Consider the following 20790-nt stretch of genomic DNA (forward strand, 5'->3'; position numbering starts at 1 on the left):
CATCCAATAACACACACCCGTAGCCTTAACCTCTCACAGTGAATACAGACCACCTTCTAGAATAGTCCGAAATAACGCATTAACCAGAGCCCCAAGACGCGTCCCCCGTCACGTCATTATTGGTCGGCCTTCAAAAGTGGATTTTCGCGATACTTCGACATCTCCCCAAGCTAACGGTTCTTATTGGCCTCTTAGATCATATCAGATTGATCGCATACTGAGTGCTGTGGGGATGCATTCAACACGTATAGGACATTCACTTTACGCTTTAATAGCATTAACGTGAATTTGGTCACAACAACATAACATTCTCCATCCCTTCCAGGTAATAATGCAATGTTACCAAATATGACCGGACTGCCGTTGTTGTCATGGAATTATGGTTTGAAGTAAATGAAATAAGATAGTTCTTGAGTAGATAATAAGCATAGAGTCTGTATACACTGAGGAAACATAGATCCTCATGTACTAGCCGTTCAGCAAGTTACCTGTAGTACTAGTAAGGACTGCATCCGCCTGCGATCATGATGCATAATGTGCATTGGGGATGAAGCTGACATGCTCCCTTGAATATACAATTAGCGTACTAGTTCTGAAAATATATCTATTGCCTGGGCATCAGCCGGATCGCTTCATCTTATCATAGTATCAGTGTTTCAATGATCCTTCAAGTAAGCTTCTGGTAGGCAGAGATGATTTTCTGTGACTTGTTGCACTGAAGCTTCTTATAAACTATAATGATACTACTAGCGTCCGCTATTCGAGATATTTTCTATTATAGCAAAGATGGGAAATGGAGGGATCTCCATAACACTCCAAGTTGAGATAGCTGATATTCAGTTCAAACTCATGTTAGCTTGCGAGGTAATTATGTTCTGTCAATTTCATCAGACATGTTAGTAGAAGTGATGTATAGTAGGTGGAGGTCCAGCATTCCTCACCGCCCGATAGATGTTCGAAATTCTGCCGCAGAAAAATGGAAAGTCCGTCAACCATTTCTCCTCATACAGACTGAGAGTTCATAGAGCCATTTATCTCTGCATTGACCATTTTCACACCCTGTCGATCCTGAGCAGACTACTTCGGCTTCAGCAATAGCTCAAGATGGCCTCCACAGCGCCATCCGCACCCCCCTCTCTCACCCTTCCTCCCTCGCAATTCGCCCGACTCCAACCTCACGCCTATCTCCTCGCCCACCTTTCACCACCCGCATCCAGCAACCAGCCCTCCATCCGAGCCAATGGCCGCGCTCCCTCGCAATTCCGCGTCACATCTGCGAACACAGGCTCCCTAACCCACACAAATGGCAGCGCCGTCGTAAGGGTTGGCGACACAACCGCAGTATGCGGCGTCCGAGCGGAAATCCTCCCCACTGCCGACATTGCCTCGTGGAGCGTGTCTCAATCCTCGTCATCTGCGAATAAGCGTCGCAAACTCGCCGATCAAACTAAGAAACCTACTGAGGATGGTGAGGAAGTGGAAGATCCTGAAGACGAATCGCATATTCAACAACTCAACCTTCTCGTCCCGAATCTGTCGCTGAGCACCGGCTGCGCACCGGGCTTTGTCCCTGGCGCACCCCCGTCAGCACTCGCGCAGTCGCTGTCCCATAAAATTCTGAACTTGCTGCATAGTACAAAGTTGGTCCGGGCCGAGGATCTGCGCATTTGGTACCAGCCGCCTAGTCTGGGGCCAGAGGACCTGGAACGCCATAATGAGTCTGAGCAGATGGACGTGGATGTAGAGCGCGGGGAGGAGGTCGGCAAGGAAAAGGAGATCAAGGCATTCTGGGTGCTCTATATTGATATCATGATCATTTCCTTGGCAGGGAACCCCTTCGATGCTGCCTGGGCTTCGGTTTTGGCTGCACTGCGCGATACGAAGCTACCCCGGGCATGGTGGGATGTTGATAATGAGATGGTTGTATGCTCGGATGCGGTTTCTGAGTCTCATAAGCTGTCTTTGCGCGGTCTGCCTGTCGCAAGCTCCTTCTGTGTTTTCGAGGCTGATGCGGCTGCTGGCTGGAGGGCGGTTATTATCCCGGACGCTGAGGAGGAAAAGAACATTGAGGAGAGTGCTCGGAAGGGCATTCAGCGGAGGTGGATTCTGGCCGATCCTGATGGATATGAGGAGGGACTGAGTCAAGAACGAGTCTGCATTGTGGTTGATAAGGAGCAAGGTGGGAAGGGCAAGACAGTTATCCAGAATATGGAGAAGAATGGAGGATGGGCTGTGGATGGGAAGGAGCTCAAGGCGCTGGTTGACATTTCCGCGCAGAGATGGGAGCAAATGAAGCACATCCTTGAGCAGTGTTGATTGTTTAGAAAGCGACTAATACTACATGCAATGATACCATGATGTCAATCATGATCTGACTTAAGTCCTACGTAGAGTGAACCTGGTGACTATGCTCATATACGGCGACAGATTTGTATATTTAATAGTGAGACGATTTTTCAGGCGAATAGTGCAAGATCTAATTAACAATGCCGGTGAGGGACTGGGCAACTGGAGCAGGCCGAACTGCCCATCATTCATGGGAACATCGGATGCCAAGACTGGATCTCGACCTCCGCCGCGCCAGAAAGCTCAACCGCAACTCTTCACTGCGGTTTCTTGACAAGTACCAGTAAACAACCTGACACCTGTTTGTTATACTCAAGATGGCGACTGATGTGGCTTTTGACACGAGCATGGTATGGATAACCAGAACGACTACGTCAGCATACCCCGCTAACCTGCCCAGGGTTCGTTCACAGTAGAGCTCTACAATGCGCATGCGCCCAAGGTCAGTACCAAGTTTCTAAGCTCACCCCATCCTCTTATGGTACATTTTACTGACACCATTGTTACCGACTAGACGTGTAAGAACTTCGCGACGCTTGCGCAACGAGGCTACTATAACAATGTCATCTTCCACCGCATTATCCCCAACTTCATGGTACAAACCGGCGATCCTACCGGCACTGGCAGAGGAGGAAGCTCCATCTACGGCGAGAAATTCGAGGACGAGATTAATCCTAATCTCAAGCATACCGGTGCTGGAATCCTGAGCATGGCAAACAGCGGGCCCAACACCAACGGCAGTCAGTTCTTCATTACGCTGGCCCCGACGCCGTGGTTGGATGGAAAGCACACTATTTTCGGCCGCGTCAAGAGCGGCATGAGGGTGATCCAGCGCATGGGACTGGTCAAGACAAACTCGGAAGACCGGCCTATGGATGAGGTGAAGATTCTCCGTGCCAGAGTCGTGGAGGAGACGGGGGATGAGTGAGGGGTCTTATAGCAGATGGTTATGGGCACTCATCCGCAAAAGCTATACAGCATCCCAGCAACAGCGGTCTTCAGACATGATACGGGCTGTTGGCATCGATGGCAGACGTTGGGACCGTAACTCAGCACTGCACTCTTCCGAGAGCAATGCAGAGCACGAGCAGCTGCGCGTTCATTACATAGCAGAGCCACGTCCGTCGACACACTACAGTCGCCTCGGGTTGACGTCTGCAGCGCAACGGCAGCTTCAAATAGAAACAGATTACAGATTAGAAATAGGAATGTTTCACTACAAAACGAACCGCTTCCATCAGATGTTACCATCCGGAGCAGCAGATACAGAGTGAAATGTCTATCTACCACTCCTATAGCACAAGACCAGTGAAGGCTTGTACGAAGACGACGAAACTGCTACAAACAAGCAGTCTGCCTGTGCAGAGCACTAGGAGTGGTGTGAAGAAGGAAAGAAGCTCTGGTTGTGGGCGAAATCCTCCTTAAGCGGCTCCCGTTTGTCGAGTCTAGCTTCTTTCGGAATAGTCACCTTCATTGTAGCCTCAGGCAACTGCTACAACGAACGGTAAATATAATTTTGAAGAGCTGCAATAGCATGGATATGGTTTCAATATCAGGTCAACTAAGCTACAAATAATGTTTAGCTATTGAGTTTACTATTTTGTTTTCTGTCTGAGAAAAGGAGGCTCAACGCTCATACTACAGCCAACTGCGTTGATATCAGCAGCCACCGGGTCTCCATCAACACTGGTAACTCCCTCGCGCTGCGTTAAAAAGGAAGTTATGACATGTAGAGCAAATGGTGACTAGGTCGTCTACGTTTATTTAGCATGTAAGTGTTCAATGTTGTCTGTTGCTTCCTCACCTTCTTAGGTCTTCAATAACGGTTTAGCTAAGTACTTAGTCACGTGGTGGGCCAGTGCGGGTCCCGTATTTCTTCGCGTGTCCCTCGATTTTCTTTTCGTTTCTGAAATTCTTCTTTCTCGTCTTCAGCGCATGATCTTCAGTCCTCACCTATGGGCTGAAGATACTTGCTACAAACGTCTCTAGGAGCTTGTGACCAAATGTGATGCTCGCTGAGCTTGCTCATCAGACATCGATATAGCACTAAGCCCCTCCATTTAGCTTGCTTGCAGTTCGGCCGTCATCACTATGGAATCCCTCGCGGACACGCCATGGGACGTGACGATCTCTGGCACTGGATTAGCCCAGTCACTTCTAGCTCTGTGAGCTACCTTCAGTCAATGCTGTATTTGCTTACAGCTAACGTCTCTTGCCAGGGCCCTTTCCAGGTCAGGTAAGAACGTTCTCCATGTTGACAGAAATCCATACTACGGTGGTCCTGAGGCAGCTTTTAGCCTTCAGGAAGCCGAGGAGTGGGCTGCTAAAGTGAACGAGGGTAGGAGCTCCCCAGTCTAAGCGACCCCATGGCCCCTGCTGACTCGTGTGGGTGAGCTAGACTCCGGGGAGCTCCCATTCGAACATGCTAGCGTCTGCTCCGAAAGCTCCGGGGATTCCACGGGTCAGCTTGCGTCCTCTCGAGCATATACCCTCTCCTTGTCGCCGCAATTGATCTACTCCCGATCACAACTTTTGCCTACCTTGGTTTCCTCCAAGGTCTACCGGCAATTGGAGTTCCAAGCTGTGGGAAGCTGGTGGATCTACAAACCCGAGGCTGACGATAGCAGTCGTCTCTATCGTGTCCCTGGCAGTCGGGAGGATGTCTTTGCGGACGATGTGATCAGTATGAAGTCGAAGAGAACTCTGATGAGGTTTCTTCGTCATCTTGGTCAGGCTCAGGAGAGTGGGGATGTGTCGGAAGGACCGGATCCGTCCTCGGAAGAGGAGGGTCTTACTGCACCCTTCTCTGAGTATCTAGCCACGAAGTTTCAGGTGCCCACTGAGCTTCACGGTCCCCTACTCTCGCTTTGCCTATCACAGGCTGCTCCTCACCAGACATCGGCCAAATATGCCCTCCCACGCATCAAAAGACACTTGTCATCTATTGGTGTGTTTGGTCCCGGCTTTGGGGCTCTCTCGGTCAAATGGGGCGGTGGCTCTGAGATCTCTCAGGTCGGTTGTCGCGCTCTGGCCGTGGGAGGTGGTGTGTATGTCCTGAATACTGGCGTCAAGTCTATCGGACCTTCACCAGAGCAGGAACCCGATGACCAGTCGCGCATACAGATTCAATTGGCCAATGATGAATCGGTCAAGTCCCGGTACATTGTTGGCTCGAATTGGGATCTTCCTGCCACATCTCGCCCTTCTCTGGAGTGCGACAAAGTGGCTCGATCCATCTCCATCGTCTCATCTTCCCTTGCGAACCTTTTCCCCGTTACTGCAGAGGGTGGACCAATCCCTGTTGGAGCGGTGGTGGTATTCCCGGGAAGCTCTGTTGGCGGTGCTGATGATGCACCACCGGTGTACACTATAGTTCACTCCAGCGAGACGGGCGAGTGCCCTATTGGACAATGTAAGCTACCACTTTTTCTTCTTCATCTTTTCCCCTTCCCCCCTGCTCATATGATGACTTTCTTTCAAAAACTTATCTACATTGCCTGATACATCATTGATGCAAACTTCTACGAACTGATCATGAGCTTTCACTTTTTTTCAATTTATGCAAGTTACATTGTCTTGTGACATGTTGCTAACTGTTTATCAGGCGTTGTGTATAGTAGTGTCAGCATACCCGGCTCAGAAGGACAGTCAATGATTGAAGCTGCTGTGCAAAAGCTTCTCCAGTCGGCTGCCGATCCGAACACGAAAGTCCTGTGGTCCCTGCGTTATACGCAGCTGGGCCGAGGCGCCTCCCACAACGCTGATTTAAGCTGTCCGTCTAAGAGCGTCATATGCCTCCCACCTGTCAGCCTAGACCTTGCCTTTGATGACTCCTTGATCGACACGGTCAAGAAAGCATGGGAGCTGATCATGGGGGAGGAGGCTGCTCAGCACGAATTCATGAAGTTCGAGGACCGAGAGGGTGCCTATGAGGAATGATGTGGGTTGCAGAGCAACCCGCATGTAAATATGCTGTAGTAATGATTTAGATAAGATTCACAAATAATTTATCACCAAGGCCACTACCGTGTCATGTGTATTCCCTTATAGTAACCTTGAAAGATTGCTGTATCCCTTTCCTATCCATGTGATCATGCACTCCGCTTTCTGCAACACCTTGCCGTGTGTAACTTCCTACATTTGCAACCATACAGCCCGTGTTTACACAAGCGGACCGTTGGGTTTCAACCTCTGTCGTACAGCCCACCACCCTTCATACCCTCCGAGCCAATACAACGCAGATTGGCCCGGGAGCTCAGCACTCTAATTGTTTCTTCCCGCTTCGGTTTCAAATTAACCGCTGTTATTAAGACCGTCTTTTTCGCGTTTCGCTTTCTCCGGTCATCAGCATGTCATGCATAGAAGTATCAGGAACATGAAAGGGTCACAGACCTCCTATGAGTTACATGTGATAAAGATAAAACATATACGAGTGGATTTGTTATTGTCCTACCAGAGATGAGATCGTTCATATCCAACCTATTAGAATGACAGCTAGTAGATGTAAGACACGCCATAGATGGCTAGACTAGGCTACATCCTCAGCCTTGCAGCATAGGTGTCGGTCAGCTAGTATCTCCCAATTATACCTTTCCCACTACATCACCGGCAGTACGATTACTTCCCATTACTCTATTTCTTCCCTTCCCCGTCGACCCAACTATTCAGCCCATTGTCATTGACGCATTAGATAAACATAGCATTTCTCTTAAAGAAACAGTCGCGATTGCGCATGAATTCAGTGGAGGATTTCTTTGTGACCAGGACAGCATATCATAAACTCACGGCCGCTTGGGGCTCCAACTACTCAAAGATCATTATGATGCTTGGTACTGGTGTCGGTGATATACTGGCATGTGCAAGACTTGCTTATAAGCTCTACCAGGAGCTGTCTGAAACAAATGGCTTCTTTAGAGAGTACCGAACTATATCTTCACGGCTTCTTACTGTCCATAAAGCCCTACTTCAGGTGGAACAACTCAGGGCGGCTAATCAGTTGACTCAATCGACCTTGAATGCCATTCGCTTCTTGGCGAGCAAGATGAGCGAGGCCATCAATGGTTTTGTAAACAGATTAGAAGGTCTTCGTGCATCTCAAGCTGGATGGTCTGGATTGGCACTGAAGGATATCTTCTCACCGGGTAAACCATCATCAGAGATGACAGATGAGGTTATTTTATCTAATATATGCTGTTGACATTCACTGACTATATCTGGGATGATTTCAGCTCAGAAATTATCTAGCATCCTCCATTCTAATCTGTTGTCGTTGAGTAGCCTCTTACGAATGGCTTGCTACTCCGAGTATGTTGTGTCTATACCTGAGGGGAGAGGTGCTAATATTTCCCTAGTTCTGATGATGATGATGCTTGGAAAAGTGCAAGTGTCACTCCAAGATGGATCGATGAAAGGTCTGAGTTTCCACATGTTAGGCTAAGCGCAATGATCACGGGAAGGGATACATGTTGTGCAAGACCTAGTAAGTACTGGTACAATCTGCAATGTGTACCAACTAATGTATCTCCCAGAATTCGAAAAGGTCCCCAAACCAATTGACTTCTTCCGACCTGGGCGGGTGTTTACCGTGGCTATGCGAGGTATATCGACAGCCACAGGAGATGAAGACATCGAGTGCACACCTCCTCCTAAAAAATGGACTCCATTGGACTCCATTCCAGACCCGTGTGAACGAGAGAAAGAACGACTTACTCGACAAAAGAAGAATTACGAGGACATCATAAAGCTTCCTTTGAAAGCAATGTTTCGATATGGCGAAATTCAAGAGGATGGACAAATTCAATGTCATTTGTGCACTGGTGACATTCGATTTCCAAAGAACTTTTGGCTTGACAGACACTTCAGATTATATCATCATGAGACGTTGAAAATCTGCACGATGTATCGAGTCTTGACGAAAGGAAAGGTTATATATATCTAGATGAGATGAGCACTGATCGCCCTGTTCTATCCGCGTCAGAAGTTGAAGAAATGACGGATAACGAATATAACCTTCCCACCTGGAATATGGACCCCTGGGTAGGAGTCATCACCATCCGCCGATTTGTGGTCGTCCAGCAGGGTACTAAATCCTGCCTTTGTCTGGGAATACATACGTGAGATCCTCTCGCCTCAAGAATTCCCAGTTCCATCACATCAGGTTGTTGACAAATATCTACACAGTTACTCAGGAAGAGGATGTTCCGACCAATCTGATCAGGTGCTATATGCTATACTCCACTTGTCGAAGTACATCCCCGACCCATTGCCAGAAGAAGCAAGAATGACCAGTCAACCTATTCGCCTGAAACTTGAGCAGCCATCAACAGTACTGCCCAGCAGCGCTCGCATTTACTTCGGCCGCGTCTATGAAATCAAACATGATGTGGAACTGAATAATGTTGGTTTGGTCCTTGGCTCGTCCATGAACATACTGTCGTCGCAATTCGAATCCCATCGTCCGATAGATACTCCGAACTGTCTGGCTTCTTCGCCGGACAAGGATCAAGCAGGTACTTTTGCAGGTGATACGGTCACACAGACTGATGTCAAGATTGAGAAATGAGCTGTGACCGCATTGGATCGGTCTGCAGTAACGACTAGTCCGTTGGGTATTATTGTCAGGTGCCATCGAAGTGGAAACACAATTACATCGTCTCTTCAAATAAAGGCTACTATGTCAGGCGTGTAAATTAGCCACTTTTATTCGGCAGGACTGTTATTACTTAGCCGCCATGCAAGGGGGATTATTAAACTCTTGATGGTGAAAACCAGCTGTACCAGTTCATCATTACCGTTGGTGTACAACCATGAGGTCTGTCTGACCATGTCAGCAAGCCCCCTGCAGTGATGGTACTGTCAGCAATGCTTTGAACAGACCCTGAGAATATGTTTCATAATAATACTCTTATAAGTATACATATGGCACTTATATTGCACACTCACACACACACTCTCTATCTTTATCATTGCAGCTTCAGTGCTTCTCAACGAAGTTACTAGCGATATAAAGATACAACGGTATGAGCAGATGTACCTTTATGTAGGAGTTAAGTATGCACTACTAGCACTATACTCTATTAGTACTGACCCCTCATCCTTGAATCAGTGCCTCCACAATGGATAACATGTTTGAGTAAGTCTACATTGTGACATCAAAAAGACAAATTGCATCATTGGGTACTTATGAGCGACTACGTATGTCTATTTCCTGGTTAACTATGAAATCAGGTGTAGAGCATAGGAAAATATGCATAGTCCCTAGATTATATACCCTCCAAGTACTCAATAATAACATCAAGAGTATTATTAAATATTCTAATATATACACTTCCAACTAACAATTGAAGTGACAGCCCGATTCGACTACCTACTAACTACCACGTCGGGTAATATATCACCAACCAACATCTACATAAAACACACAATCATCATCTGATCTGCTCCGACAGATCTACATTAAAATATACATGATCATACAACAGAGTACAATGAAATCCAATCCAATCTACATCTCACAAAAATCCAGTAGATCAAATATACACTCTGTTTCAGATCACATAAACTACCCATCAATCCTCCAAAGCTTATAATATAACAGTACCTAACAAAACCACACAAGTTAATTAATCCAGATCTACACCGCAAATAACAAAGCCTAGTAAATCAGTCTGAGACATTTACCTTACTTGCCCACTATCTATCTATCTACCCGTTTTGAGACAAACATAATAATTCTGTTACCCACAATTCATTTCTCGAAATCTTGAATCTGAAACGCTCTATCGGCGGGCTAAGATCCTATAGTCCACGGGTAGATTAACGGACTAGATACAAAGTAGGCTAATCGGTGTTCACTTTAATATCGCTTAATTTCCGGGTTCCCTACTCCTTCTAGATAGTCCTTATTTGCAGGTTAAATTGGCAAGTTGGGTGTTAGTAGAGGGATCAATTTCTTTTTCCTTTTTATTCTTTTCTTTTCTTTGTTGTGATATGATGCTAATTCAGAGGCGTTGGAAGGCTCTCTCTCTGTCTAGTTTGGAGAAGAGAAGGTCGAATGTTGAGACGCGTGTACATTCATTTATTCATAAGTATTATTATGTATACTCATTATGGCGGAATATGGCATCATTACTTACTACCTGCCATGATAACTATACCATGGTTCTGGCCAGAGTGGTCTTCTTCCTCCTTTCCAAGCTTTTATTATTCTCGCTTTCGGGCTTTGATTACTACTTTAGTGGCCGATTGCATGCTCGCGGCAATTGGCCTATCAGGATAACGGGTGACCGTTGGTGGTGGACTTGCAGTAAAAACTATTATCAACTAACCAGGTGTCCGTATGAGTAGTGTGAAAACGCTGGCAAACTATACAGGTGGTTTTTTTCGAATTGACTCGGTCTGTTCCATGACGGGCTAATGTTTTTTTGCCCAGGGTTCCCGGATACGCAGAAGGCATAGCGTGACTCCATCTAAGGAACTTGCTGGATGCCGTTCCGTACTCTACCTCATTCAGGTGGCTTGGGAAGAACCGGGCGTCGGAAAAGAGCGATATGGACCCTGAACGGAGGACCCTCCTCTCTTCCAATTGATGTCATTGTTCGTTTTCCTTTGGACATTGGATCCATAACTACGGAGTGCTATCGTCCTTTTGCGGTAAGAGAAGGACGGCAGTCGAACCTGAACGGGTGCACATCCTTCCCTAAACAGCGACGGAGGCCCATAATGGTGTGCTTGGCATCTCGGCTCTAGGTGAACAACACTGGACCGAATGGCGATGGCTGGATGATGATCAGGGGGAGGGAAGTGCTTGCATTGGAGTTTAGACCGCCCATCTGGGATGGCATTTATGATTTGGGCTGGGCAGTGAAAGACTGACGAATGGTTTGCAGTAAACCAGTAGGAAATCCTGGGGAGAGCTGAACTCAATGCCACAGGACAGCTGGATGTATCATGCATCTCATGCACAGAGATTGTTGACAGAGTGTCAGGGTCCATCAAATGGGTGTGTAGGTGACAGCTGCCAAGGCTGGCGTTCAAGCTTAATTGTCCGGCAATGTTTTTTAGCGAAGTTGGTCATGCTTGCGAAACGACCACAATGTCGATCCCTCTCTCCTTCCTTTCCCTGCCGTGCGCACGGTAGGAAGAAACGTTTGTGTGAAATAAATTGTATCTACGGAGTAGACTGACTACTCAGGTGTTCACGATGGCGCCAGCCCGGTCAATCCAGGATGGATGAGGGGGGGCGGCGACACGATTGCTGATGGATGCCTACGATTGGGTCGGATGATGTCGCAAACATTTTACTTTTCTGCGCCCACTTGCAGTTTGACTGGGGTTTACCCCTCCGCGGGTACGCAGCTTGAACAATCCATCAATAACAAGCTGCCGAGTGACGAGGGGAGAAAGTATCAGGTACGACGTACGCGCGTCCGGACGGGCTGTCCAAGGCGAACGTAACTTATGAGATTGCAAAATTTCCACTGAAACGTGGGTGGTTGGACCAGCTGACGGGAAGTAACAGAACCACTTTCAACCAGAGGAACCACCAGGTACAGGCCGAGAGACTGGAGGCAATCCGCTCAGCCCATGTCCACTCATGAGGCTCAACCACACGGCCACACTTTGCCACTCTCCAAAAACTCGTGGAGCGGTTATTCAGTTGGTGGTGGCACTATACATAGAACAAAAACCAGAGGATGTTGGTCCCAAGAGTTGGATGGGATTCGTCTGTTAATCCCCAGTACGTGGCAATGGAAAGGCAGCTGAAAAACAAGACCAACAGGATCACGGAAGACTCCGCTGTCCGGATCTGAGGGTTTCTATCCGACACTAAGTAGATGCGTCGAGGTAAACCCTGCCGACCGGTGGATGTGTTAAGGCAAGCCCAGCCCAGCAGTAGAGTAGTGGACTGTTAGTCTATCGGCCTAGTGCTGAAGAGCGAAGGTACCTTGTTGTGGTCAGTCTTCCACTACCAATCTGAATGGTCCGCACGTTGGTGGCCATGACGAGCCTAGTTTCACTTCCGCGGACACCACTGGACTGAATCAGGGTATGAGCTGATACTATACTCGATACACTGTGACTACGGGGGAAGAGGGAGAGCGAGAGTCAAGAATAGGAGAATGGATGGTTGGATGGAGAAGGGGGAGGGAAGGACACGCGGCCCGTGGGGCCACCGGCCCAGCGAGCCCCTAAAGGGTCTTTCCTCACTGGCTGAAACGGCGGGCAACCGCGCAGATCGAAGTTTCCATCTTTTTTAGCTGCACCAACCAGCCGGTTGGTTACTCTGTAAGGCGTTCTGACATTCGACAGGGTATTACACCCTGTTTGTGAAGTTGGAATATGAATGAATGGACGGATTAATGTCTCAGGCGCCGGACATGGATATGAATGCGCATGCGGATCTGAAGGTGTGAAAATGGGTGTGGTGGACGCATTCGCTGTCTGCATTAATACTTTGTGCTATCAGTGTGTCCGGAAAGAAGAAAGAGCGGGATGATAAGAATAGCAGTCCGCCCGAGGTGGTCCACCCGCTGGAACATTCCGAGAATGTATGGAGGATTGATGCTGGAGTCCAGAAGCAGCCAGAGACCAGCTGTCATTTCATCCGTACCACCACAGACAGCATCGACAAGAATAAGAAAGGGAAAAAGACATACAGTCTTTCGTATTACCAGTAGTGTTCAGTTTAAGATAGACGAGCAATGGTGATCAATCTCTTGAACATTCCATCATGAAGGCTACCAGGTCTCTCTAGTAACCAACCTAGTAGAACGGGATCGCCTCAAAATGGTCGACGCAAGCTTAGAAGTAGAACATTTACAAATACCAAGAGGGACAGTAAGGCAGAAAAGCCGGAGAATAATGAGCCTGAATAGGATTTCCGGTGATGTTCTATTTCTGTAGACCATGTTGATTTCTCCGGGAGGCGCTTGATTGATCAGTTGACTCTGCTGTAGGGACTTCTGCGCATCCATGTGGTACTTGGAGGATCTGGGCGGAGATACGCATTCACGCATGTACTGTACATCGAAGAGGGGAGGGAGGGGGAAAACAAAGCCTGGGGAAATGCATTGACTTCTTGAGATCTGTCAACTAATATGATTCGATGTATCGGGGCATTCCCTGGATCTACTACTGTCACAGAATGATATCCTGAGACGCGGAGGCATCATGCTATGCCATTGACGATGGATTGTTTCGTGGAGGTCGAAATGGAGACGAAGACGACGACGACGACGACTGTCAACGCGTCGAGGAATGAACGGCCGCCGTTTCCGTATCACAAGTTCGCAAGGGTCCGAAATCCGAGATTGAAAATTACCCGCCACCGGCCGGGTGGAGCAGTGAAGATCCGCCCATCGACATTCTTCCTTCAGTCAGGGATCGGCATCAGAAAATAGGTGGGTGGTGGGCAGTGCCGTATTCAGGAAACTCACACAAATCTCGTCCAGAGGCAGGAACAGCTACGATTCTTGAAGCGCAAAGAAAGAGCGTTAGAGGTGGCAGGAAAGGTGTGTGTGTAAACAAAGCAGGATGCTGTAAAGAAAAGAGAAATAACAAAAAAGAGAGAATACAAAAGATTGAAATGGAAAGGAACAGTAAATAACTTGGCATACAGCGGGAGGCGTCAACAGGCCGAGCATAAGAACACTAAGCATCATCGTGGTGTAAATTCTGTAAATTCCTCGTTAGGAAGTCGAAGACAGTGAGTGAGCATTATTAGGATTATTATTTTTTTTTATTTCAAGATAAAAATAATCATCTATCGCCCTCCTCGATCCGGACCAGCTGGTGTTTTTTTCACCTCACTTGATGCTCTCTCTCTTGCTTTCTCTTTTACCTTCCTCTCGTTCTCTCTGCCGTGCAACACTTGGCTGCTGCTTGTCTTAGAAAAAGGAAAAGGAAGCAAAATAACTTCTCTGCAACTTGAACAGACCCCTTCCGTCGTTTAATCTGCCCAGCAAGAAACCAACAGCAAGAATCAGCCAGGCCAGAGACGGGCTGAGCTTAATATTTGCAGATTAAATTACCCAGTGGAGGAGCTTTGGCCCCAGCCCAACCCGTGGTCCAGTATTCGGCATTCCCACTTGGGATCGCTCCCAGTCGCCTGTCTCTCCTGTCTTCCGCCCTCATCTTCTTCCTCTACTTCTCGAACTCTTCTCCCCCCCTCCGTATCCTTCTTCCCCTTTTCCCTTTCCTCTCGCGACATCCTCAACCCCTCGACACTCAGCGCTCGTCTCCCCCCCTCTTGTTCTCTCTTCTTTGAGCCCTCGACGCACCGTTTGGTCGCGATTTCGTCGGCCTGTTCTCTTTGGGGTTTTTCCATTCTCCTCGCTACTACTTGTTTCCTGCGGCTTTCTGCCCCCCATAATTTCTTCCGGGGCTTCTCACCCCTTTCCGTGACCGTGTCGCAGGTCTCGACGCTGCCAGCCTTTCGTTGACAGTCTACCAGGCAATAGAAAAATTTTTCCTGCTCAGGATCAGTTTTCTATCAGCCAATTCCACTCTTTATACCATATTTCCATACGTGACGACTTGCGAGAACGGTTTCAGTGACGACAACCATTCGTTTCCGGTTGACGTGCTTTTGAGACGAGAGAAAAATAAAATTTAATAAACTCGTCACCGACTTCTACAATCTCACATGTTCAAGAATACTCATAATAATACCGCCAAAATGCCGATGTTCCGTATGAAGACGGTTTTCCCTCTGATCGCCCTTTTCTCGATTGGGTTCTTTTTCTGGTGCGTCGAGCGCTTCGACCAGGCTGCCCTTCTGCGTTTTAAGCATCCAGCCGATCGCGTCGCTGGTTCAACCCCGCAAATCCAGTTGCAACCGACACCCCCATCCAAGGCCTGCGACGTGGACCCTGGTCTTCAGGCTCCTCTGCCCTTCAGCGAATGGCTTCCTCGCAAGAACTACACCCGTGCCTACTTCCGTCCTCACCATGTGAGCCCCAAGACCGAGTTCAACTCGCTCGAGGATATCGAAGTCCCAGTGCTCCCTCCGATGACCGTTATGGAGCGTGGTATGGTCGTGTCGCCCGAGAACGAGGAGCCCCTGCCTTGCCCTCCGATCATCGACGTCAACGTTGCTGCTGATAACGATGTGGACGAGACCGATAAGCTTTTGTTCGGTCTGGCTACCACTGCTGACCGTCTGGACCGTCTGCTTCCTTCCCTGCTGTACTCCTACGGAAACACCAAGGCTGGCTTGATTGTGCTTGTTCCGGAATCGGACGACGACATTCCCAAGCAGGAGGCCTACTTCCGCAACCGTGGCTTGGATTTGACCCTGATCCAGTCTCCTTTGGACTTCACTGCTCGTTACTTCGGCCTGGTCCAGGCATTCGCTGAGACCATCCGGACCAAGCGCCCTCAGACTCAGTGGGTCAGCTTCATCGATGATGACACTTTCTTCCTGTCCTTGCCGACCATCGCTGAGGAGCTTAAGCTCTTCGATGTGAACAAGAAGCATTACATTGGTGCCCTGTCTGAGGCTAGCTGGCAGGTGGATACTTTCGGCCACATTGCTTTCGGTGGTGCTGGTGTTTTCGTTTCCAAGCCTCTCCTCGATGTTCTGGAGGAATACTACGATGAGTGCCAGTCGTGGGGTGAGCAGCCTGGTGACCAGAAGCTCGGCCAGTGCATCCAGAGATACGGAGAGACCCCTCTTACCCTCTGGCCCTCTCTGTACCAGATGGACATGAAGGGTGAGGTTGACGGTGTCTACGAGTCTGGCCGCAAGATCGAGTCTCTGCACCACTGGAACAGCTGGTACACCAAGGATGTTGTTAAGATGACCACTGTGGCTGCCGCTGCCGGTCGCCGCTCGGTTCTGCGCCGCTGGGTTTTTGACCAGGAAGAGATCGTCAACAACGCTACTGGTCGCTCCACTCGTACTTTCTGGGTGTTCACCAACGGATACTCGCTCGTCAAGTACACTTACGATGAGAACACACCCGATGATGCGATCAACTTTGACCACACTGAGAAGACCTGGGAGGAGGACCCCCGTGGTTACGAGGCCCGCCTGGGACCCCTCCGCAACCGGGATCAGGAAGGTGTCACAAAGGATCGTTGGTTGTTGCGTGATGCCTTCGTGGTTGGCGACAATGTGCACCAGTGGTATGTGCGTGAAGAAGACGAAGGCCACAGTGTGATTGAGATCGTTTGGCTCGGCCCCAAGGGTGGTGGCGGTGCCGGCGTCCGGGACTTTGGAGTCCGGAGGCAACATCACTAAAGTCCTTGGTCATTCAACTCAATGAGAGACCAGACGACCGATACTGAGGCTGGCCCTTGGGATCTGTGAAGCTTTTCGATTCTTGCACATTCTTCATTCCATTCCTTTACACTTTTCCAATTCCTTTTCTTCCTTCTATTCTTCTAAACTTGATCTTACTCTATATTTTCCTACGACACCACAACACTAAAGAAACAATCATGCCAATCTACACGGCGACAAGGAAAACAAGAAAAGTGAAGGTGGTGCGGGAATGTATCTCTTTCAGTCACCGAATCCTTCGGCCTCCCTGTTTTTGATCGATCATTTGCCTGGCGTTGTATTGGCGGAGTCAAGAATGGCGCAGTCCAAGATCGGAACTGGTGGTTTTCAGCGAAGAGCATACCTCGTTTGAGTCTCCCTTGATTGACCTGGCTACGAGCTCGTGGGATGGAATAACTCATATTCCCACCCGGGGCCCATTGCTCACGACCCGACATATCCCATTCCCTTATTTCTCCCATTTTCTTTTTTTTGCTGGCTTCCGGTCGAGGGCTGCTTTCTTGCATCAACTTTTTTGTAAAAATAGAATTTTGCCGGCCGCGCCGCGGTCGCTTGCTTGCTTTTGGAGATTAGCGCATTCGTCGTTATGGCAGAATATCACGAGTTCAAAGTCTTAGATCAGGGGGAAGATTATCTGTTAGTTATTAGCAATAGACACACGCACGCATGCTGCGGAATAATATGACTGGATTCACTGGAGAAATTTGTTCGTAATGGGTGGTTCGATTGATTGCGTAGGTCAGTTTGATGCTTGTTTCATGTAGAGTCAGTTCAGTCACCACCAGCCAGGCAGGCAGACAGACAGCTTTGTACTCGGCAGTAGCACACTGCCAAGGAGTAGTAGCAATAATAACCTTCTTCGGCAAAAGTACGAGCCCACCAGACAGAAAACCAGACAGAGAGACAAACAAACAATCATCCATGATGATCGTACATACATGCATACGACCTTGTGTAGCATGATAGCATCCCATCGTACCGTCTAGGCTAAGCCAAGTACTACTACGTAAGTAGGTTTTCCGAAAACATGTATACTACGCAGCGGTTCTTTTTCTAATTTGTAGTAAACTCATATATACCCCCCAATCGGATCATTCCCTACAAACACGCTCGCTCACTTGCTCACTCCCACATTATGTGGCTGGCTGGCTGGATGGATGGGATGGTGGGATGGACATATGATGGGGATGTTAGTGTTGGTGATGATAGTAGATAGGTATATTTGGCGACTGATCCAGCTGTGTAGGTAGTCGTGAAAGAGAGGCACGGGGCAGTGGGTGTATAGTACATAAATGTCGAACTATGATGGAATTGGAGGTAGGATAGATATATTGAGTCTTGGCGAATAGCACATATGGACATAGATTATAATAATAATAATGACATAAGAAATAAAAGGGATTTTTAGCAGCTAAGTTAATCAATGACTCAATGCAAGACATAAAACGTCAGCATCAGCAAGATGATTAGAAATACAAAAGTTCTCATACACATCGAATAATAGCATTGTGTGTGTGTGTGTGTGTGTGTGTGTGTGTGTGTGTGTGTGTGTCTCGTATTTCTCATTGTTATCACTATGAGGTTACATCCATCCATCCATCCATCCATCCATCACGCTTCTACCCAATCGAGTTCGAAAGATGCTAAATCCTCGCAGGGCTGAGAATGAACTCACACCACCTTACCCTGTAAGGGACAGTTCTGACGTCGGTCTCTTAGTTAATGATTCAGGGAGTTTGAAGTTACATCTGGGCGGCCTGAAACTTAATCCGGTTGAGTTGACTTTTTATTACTGGCAGGCCTATCATGGAGGATATTTGGAAGTTTGCTGGAGAAGGATAATGATGATGGTGATGGATATTAGGTTTCGGGGGCCATGTGATGGGAAGGTAAAGCTACTTTAACCGGTTTCGGGGACTGTTTGGAGTTGGAGAATCAGGGTGTAGATTGCTGTTTCATAGGTCATGTTACTTTTGGGGTATTTCGTCGAGAGACAGAGAGAGAGTGTGTGTATGATGCTTATGGATGATACCATGGTGGAGTAGATCAGTGGTAGGTAGGGGATGAAGAAAAAGTCATATGTGGGTGAGATTTATGTAGATCATGACGATGGATGGAGTAATTTTTCATCTTCTCTTGCTTGCATGACCTGTATGTAGCAGGGAAGGTTATCTGGGATGGATGGTGCTAAGGTTCGACTTAGTACCCTGGAGTAGTAGGATTTGATAATGTGCTGAGAGCTGAAAATGCTAAGCTTTGATCGCTTAGAGTTCAGCATGGTCCTTTCTCTCGCTCTGGGCGAGAGCATAATATCCAAGAGGATAATGACACGAGGGATAAAAGCCCCGTGGCGAACTTAGGGTGTGTAAAAAGGTAATGAAGAAAATGAAGCAAAAGAGATGATATGAAACAGGTCGGAGTGATGACTGATCAGTGATTGATATAAATTGATGCAGCCGGTGCAGAAGATTATCAGTTACCGGGCGGGTCTCTATTGGTTTTGGAGGGGAATAATTGGGGTTGTCCTTGCTGATGGGGGGATGGATGCCAATGATGGGGGAAGGACATCCCAGCTGAATTGAACAGTTGTATTGATCAGTTCTAGTCACCTGTTTGCCATCTTACTATATATAGTTAAGAATTTCCAGGGTTGGGCATGTCTGTGCTGAAGGATGAGGCTGTTAAGAGTTTCTGGTCTTAGCAGTGACAGTGTGGAAAGTAAACGCCGAAACCCTATGAGTTAGATTAGGTTGTCAGCGTTGAATTCAAGAGAGGAAACTCTCTTCGTGTGTAAGTGAAAACGTACGTGACGAATTACTGAGTTTGGATCGAGTCGAGTCTTTTCTTCAGGCGCCACCGGGTTTGCTGAGGGATGCATCCGTCCGTGAGTTAGTACTTTTATGGCGGGAAGGATGATGGTGAAGACTAGTTACATGCATACGAGATGGATGGATGGATGGATGGATCAATCAATCAATCAAGCAATCAGTCAAATCAATGAATTGATTCAATAGTACGCGCATAGTTATGCTTACTCGCTGCCCTGAAAGTACGGAAAGGTACAGTAAGTGAGAGAGAGAGAGAGAGAGAGAGAGAGAGATACACCATCTACTGAATGTACTACGCGTCTCTCCCCTTGGCCAGTTCTCACTAAAAAGTTAAGTAGATAGACTAAAGAATAGCTTCGATACTACCAAATACGCCCCAGCTGCTGTTTGGCTTGGGGGCCAGTTACTACCGTAGGAGTAGACCGGCAGGGCACACGGGATGGACATGGAATGTTCGCCGCCACTCACTCTGCCCACATCCTAGTTAGTTCAGTGAGTACATCATCCAACAACCATGACCCGGTTTGATCTGGTCCGAGTAAGATTATTGATCGATTTTAGGGGAAGGCGAATCACTTGTGTTCATTAAAGACTTTGTGGGAGAGACAAGACCAGTAGAGTCTGTCGTTCACAAAACCACCTTGATGAATGAATGAATGAATGAATGACTGCGTGATGGAGGGTCAACTAAGCTTTTCCCCATTTGCTCTTGAAGGAAACGGAAAGTGACCCTTTGAGGGGGGAGGGGGGGTTGCCGTAATATTACGCGGTATGGGTGGGGAATGTGAGTTGGCCGCCGTATCGAATCCCCAATGCCTCACTGCGGCTAGGCCAATAGTGGCTCGGGCCAAGCCTGAGTCTTTCCCCACCGTCGGGTCTGGACAAAGGTTGTATTGTGACGGAAAGATTGGTCGACCAGGGTGAGGAGTAAAGTGAGAGGGAAAGTGAGCAGAGAATGAGAGTAGGAAAATATTAGATGAGTTAAGATATGTCAGTCAAAAAGAAAGGAGAAATACATACCCTACCCCCATATGAAGCAATATAAAAAGTACAGGAAACGGCAGCAAAGAAGCTGGAAAAGGAGGTATGCTGAGAACTTGGTGAGGAAAAAAAGGGAAAGCTTAAAAGAGGGAAACCAAAATAATACCACACGGGGTGTAAGGTATGGTCACAGCCACGTGACAGACCGCCTGCCTGGTCTGCAGCGGCACTTTGCCTTCTTCGAACTCCTCCTCCCCGTTTCTCTTTCCTTCTCGTCCTGAACCCAAACCCTGCGAAGCAAACGCGTTACTCGATTTGGTCATTCTCCCTCCCCCTCAAAAGCATCAT

The 20790-nt window shown here is 47.9% G+C and overlaps 6 protein-coding genes across 6 annotated transcripts; all 6 read left to right on the plus strand.

Moving 5' to 3' along the window:
- Positions 1 to 1104: 1104 nt before the first annotated feature.
- Positions 1105 to 2316, plus strand: AKAW2_61205S (3' exoribonuclease family protein; the record flags this gene model as incomplete). Its single annotated transcript, XM_041693415.1, has 1 exon — positions 1105 to 2316. One exon carries the CDS (start codon positions 1105 to 1107, stop codon positions 2314 to 2316), a length of 1212 nt encoding a protein of 403 aa, XP_041546703.1.
- Positions 2317 to 2663: 347 nt separating this feature from the next.
- cyp1 (putative peptidyl prolyl cis-trans isomerase (CypC)) lies at positions 2664 to 3274 on the plus strand (the record flags this gene model as incomplete). Its single annotated transcript, XM_041693416.1, has 3 exons — positions 2664 to 2696; positions 2747 to 2788; positions 2861 to 3274. 3 exons carry the CDS (start codon positions 2664 to 2666, stop codon positions 3272 to 3274), a joined length of 489 nt encoding a protein of 162 aa, XP_041546704.1.
- Positions 3275 to 4437: 1163 nt separating this feature from the next.
- MRS6 (putative Rab geranylgeranyl transferase escort protein) lies at positions 4438 to 6285 on the plus strand (the record flags this gene model as incomplete). Its single annotated transcript, XM_041693417.1, has 4 exons — positions 4438 to 4511; positions 4566 to 4684; positions 4745 to 5758; positions 5951 to 6285. 4 exons carry the CDS (start codon positions 4438 to 4440, stop codon positions 6283 to 6285), a joined length of 1542 nt encoding a protein of 513 aa, XP_041546705.1.
- A 793-nt stretch (positions 6286 to 7078) lies between these two features.
- Positions 7079 to 7543, plus strand: AKAW2_61208S (uncharacterized protein; the record flags this gene model as incomplete). Its single annotated transcript, XM_041693418.1, has 1 exon — positions 7079 to 7543. The coding sequence occupies one exon, from the start codon at positions 7079 to 7081 to the stop codon at positions 7541 to 7543; it is 465 nt and encodes a 154-aa protein (XP_041546706.1).
- Positions 7544 to 8626: 1083 nt separating this feature from the next.
- AKAW2_61209S (uncharacterized protein) lies at positions 8627 to 8908 on the plus strand (the record flags this gene model as incomplete). The annotated part of the gene is made up of 1 exon (XM_041693419.1): positions 8627 to 8908. The coding sequence occupies one exon, from the start codon at positions 8627 to 8629 to the stop codon at positions 8906 to 8908; it is 282 nt and encodes a 93-aa protein (XP_041546707.1).
- Positions 8909 to 14992: 6084 nt separating this feature from the next.
- gfsA (glycosyltransferase family 31 protein) lies at positions 14993 to 16591 on the plus strand (the record flags this gene model as incomplete). Its single annotated transcript, XM_041693420.1, has 1 exon — positions 14993 to 16591. One exon carries the CDS (start codon positions 14993 to 14995, stop codon positions 16589 to 16591), a length of 1599 nt encoding a protein of 532 aa, XP_041546708.1.
- Between the last annotated feature and the right edge of the window lie 4199 nt (positions 16592 to 20790).

Source organism: Aspergillus luchuensis, chromosome 6 (assembly GCF_016861625.1).
Source record: "Aspergillus luchuensis IFO 4308 DNA, chromosome 6, nearly complete sequence".
Taxonomy (NCBI): domain Eukaryota; kingdom Fungi; phylum Ascomycota; class Eurotiomycetes; order Eurotiales; family Aspergillaceae; genus Aspergillus; species Aspergillus luchuensis.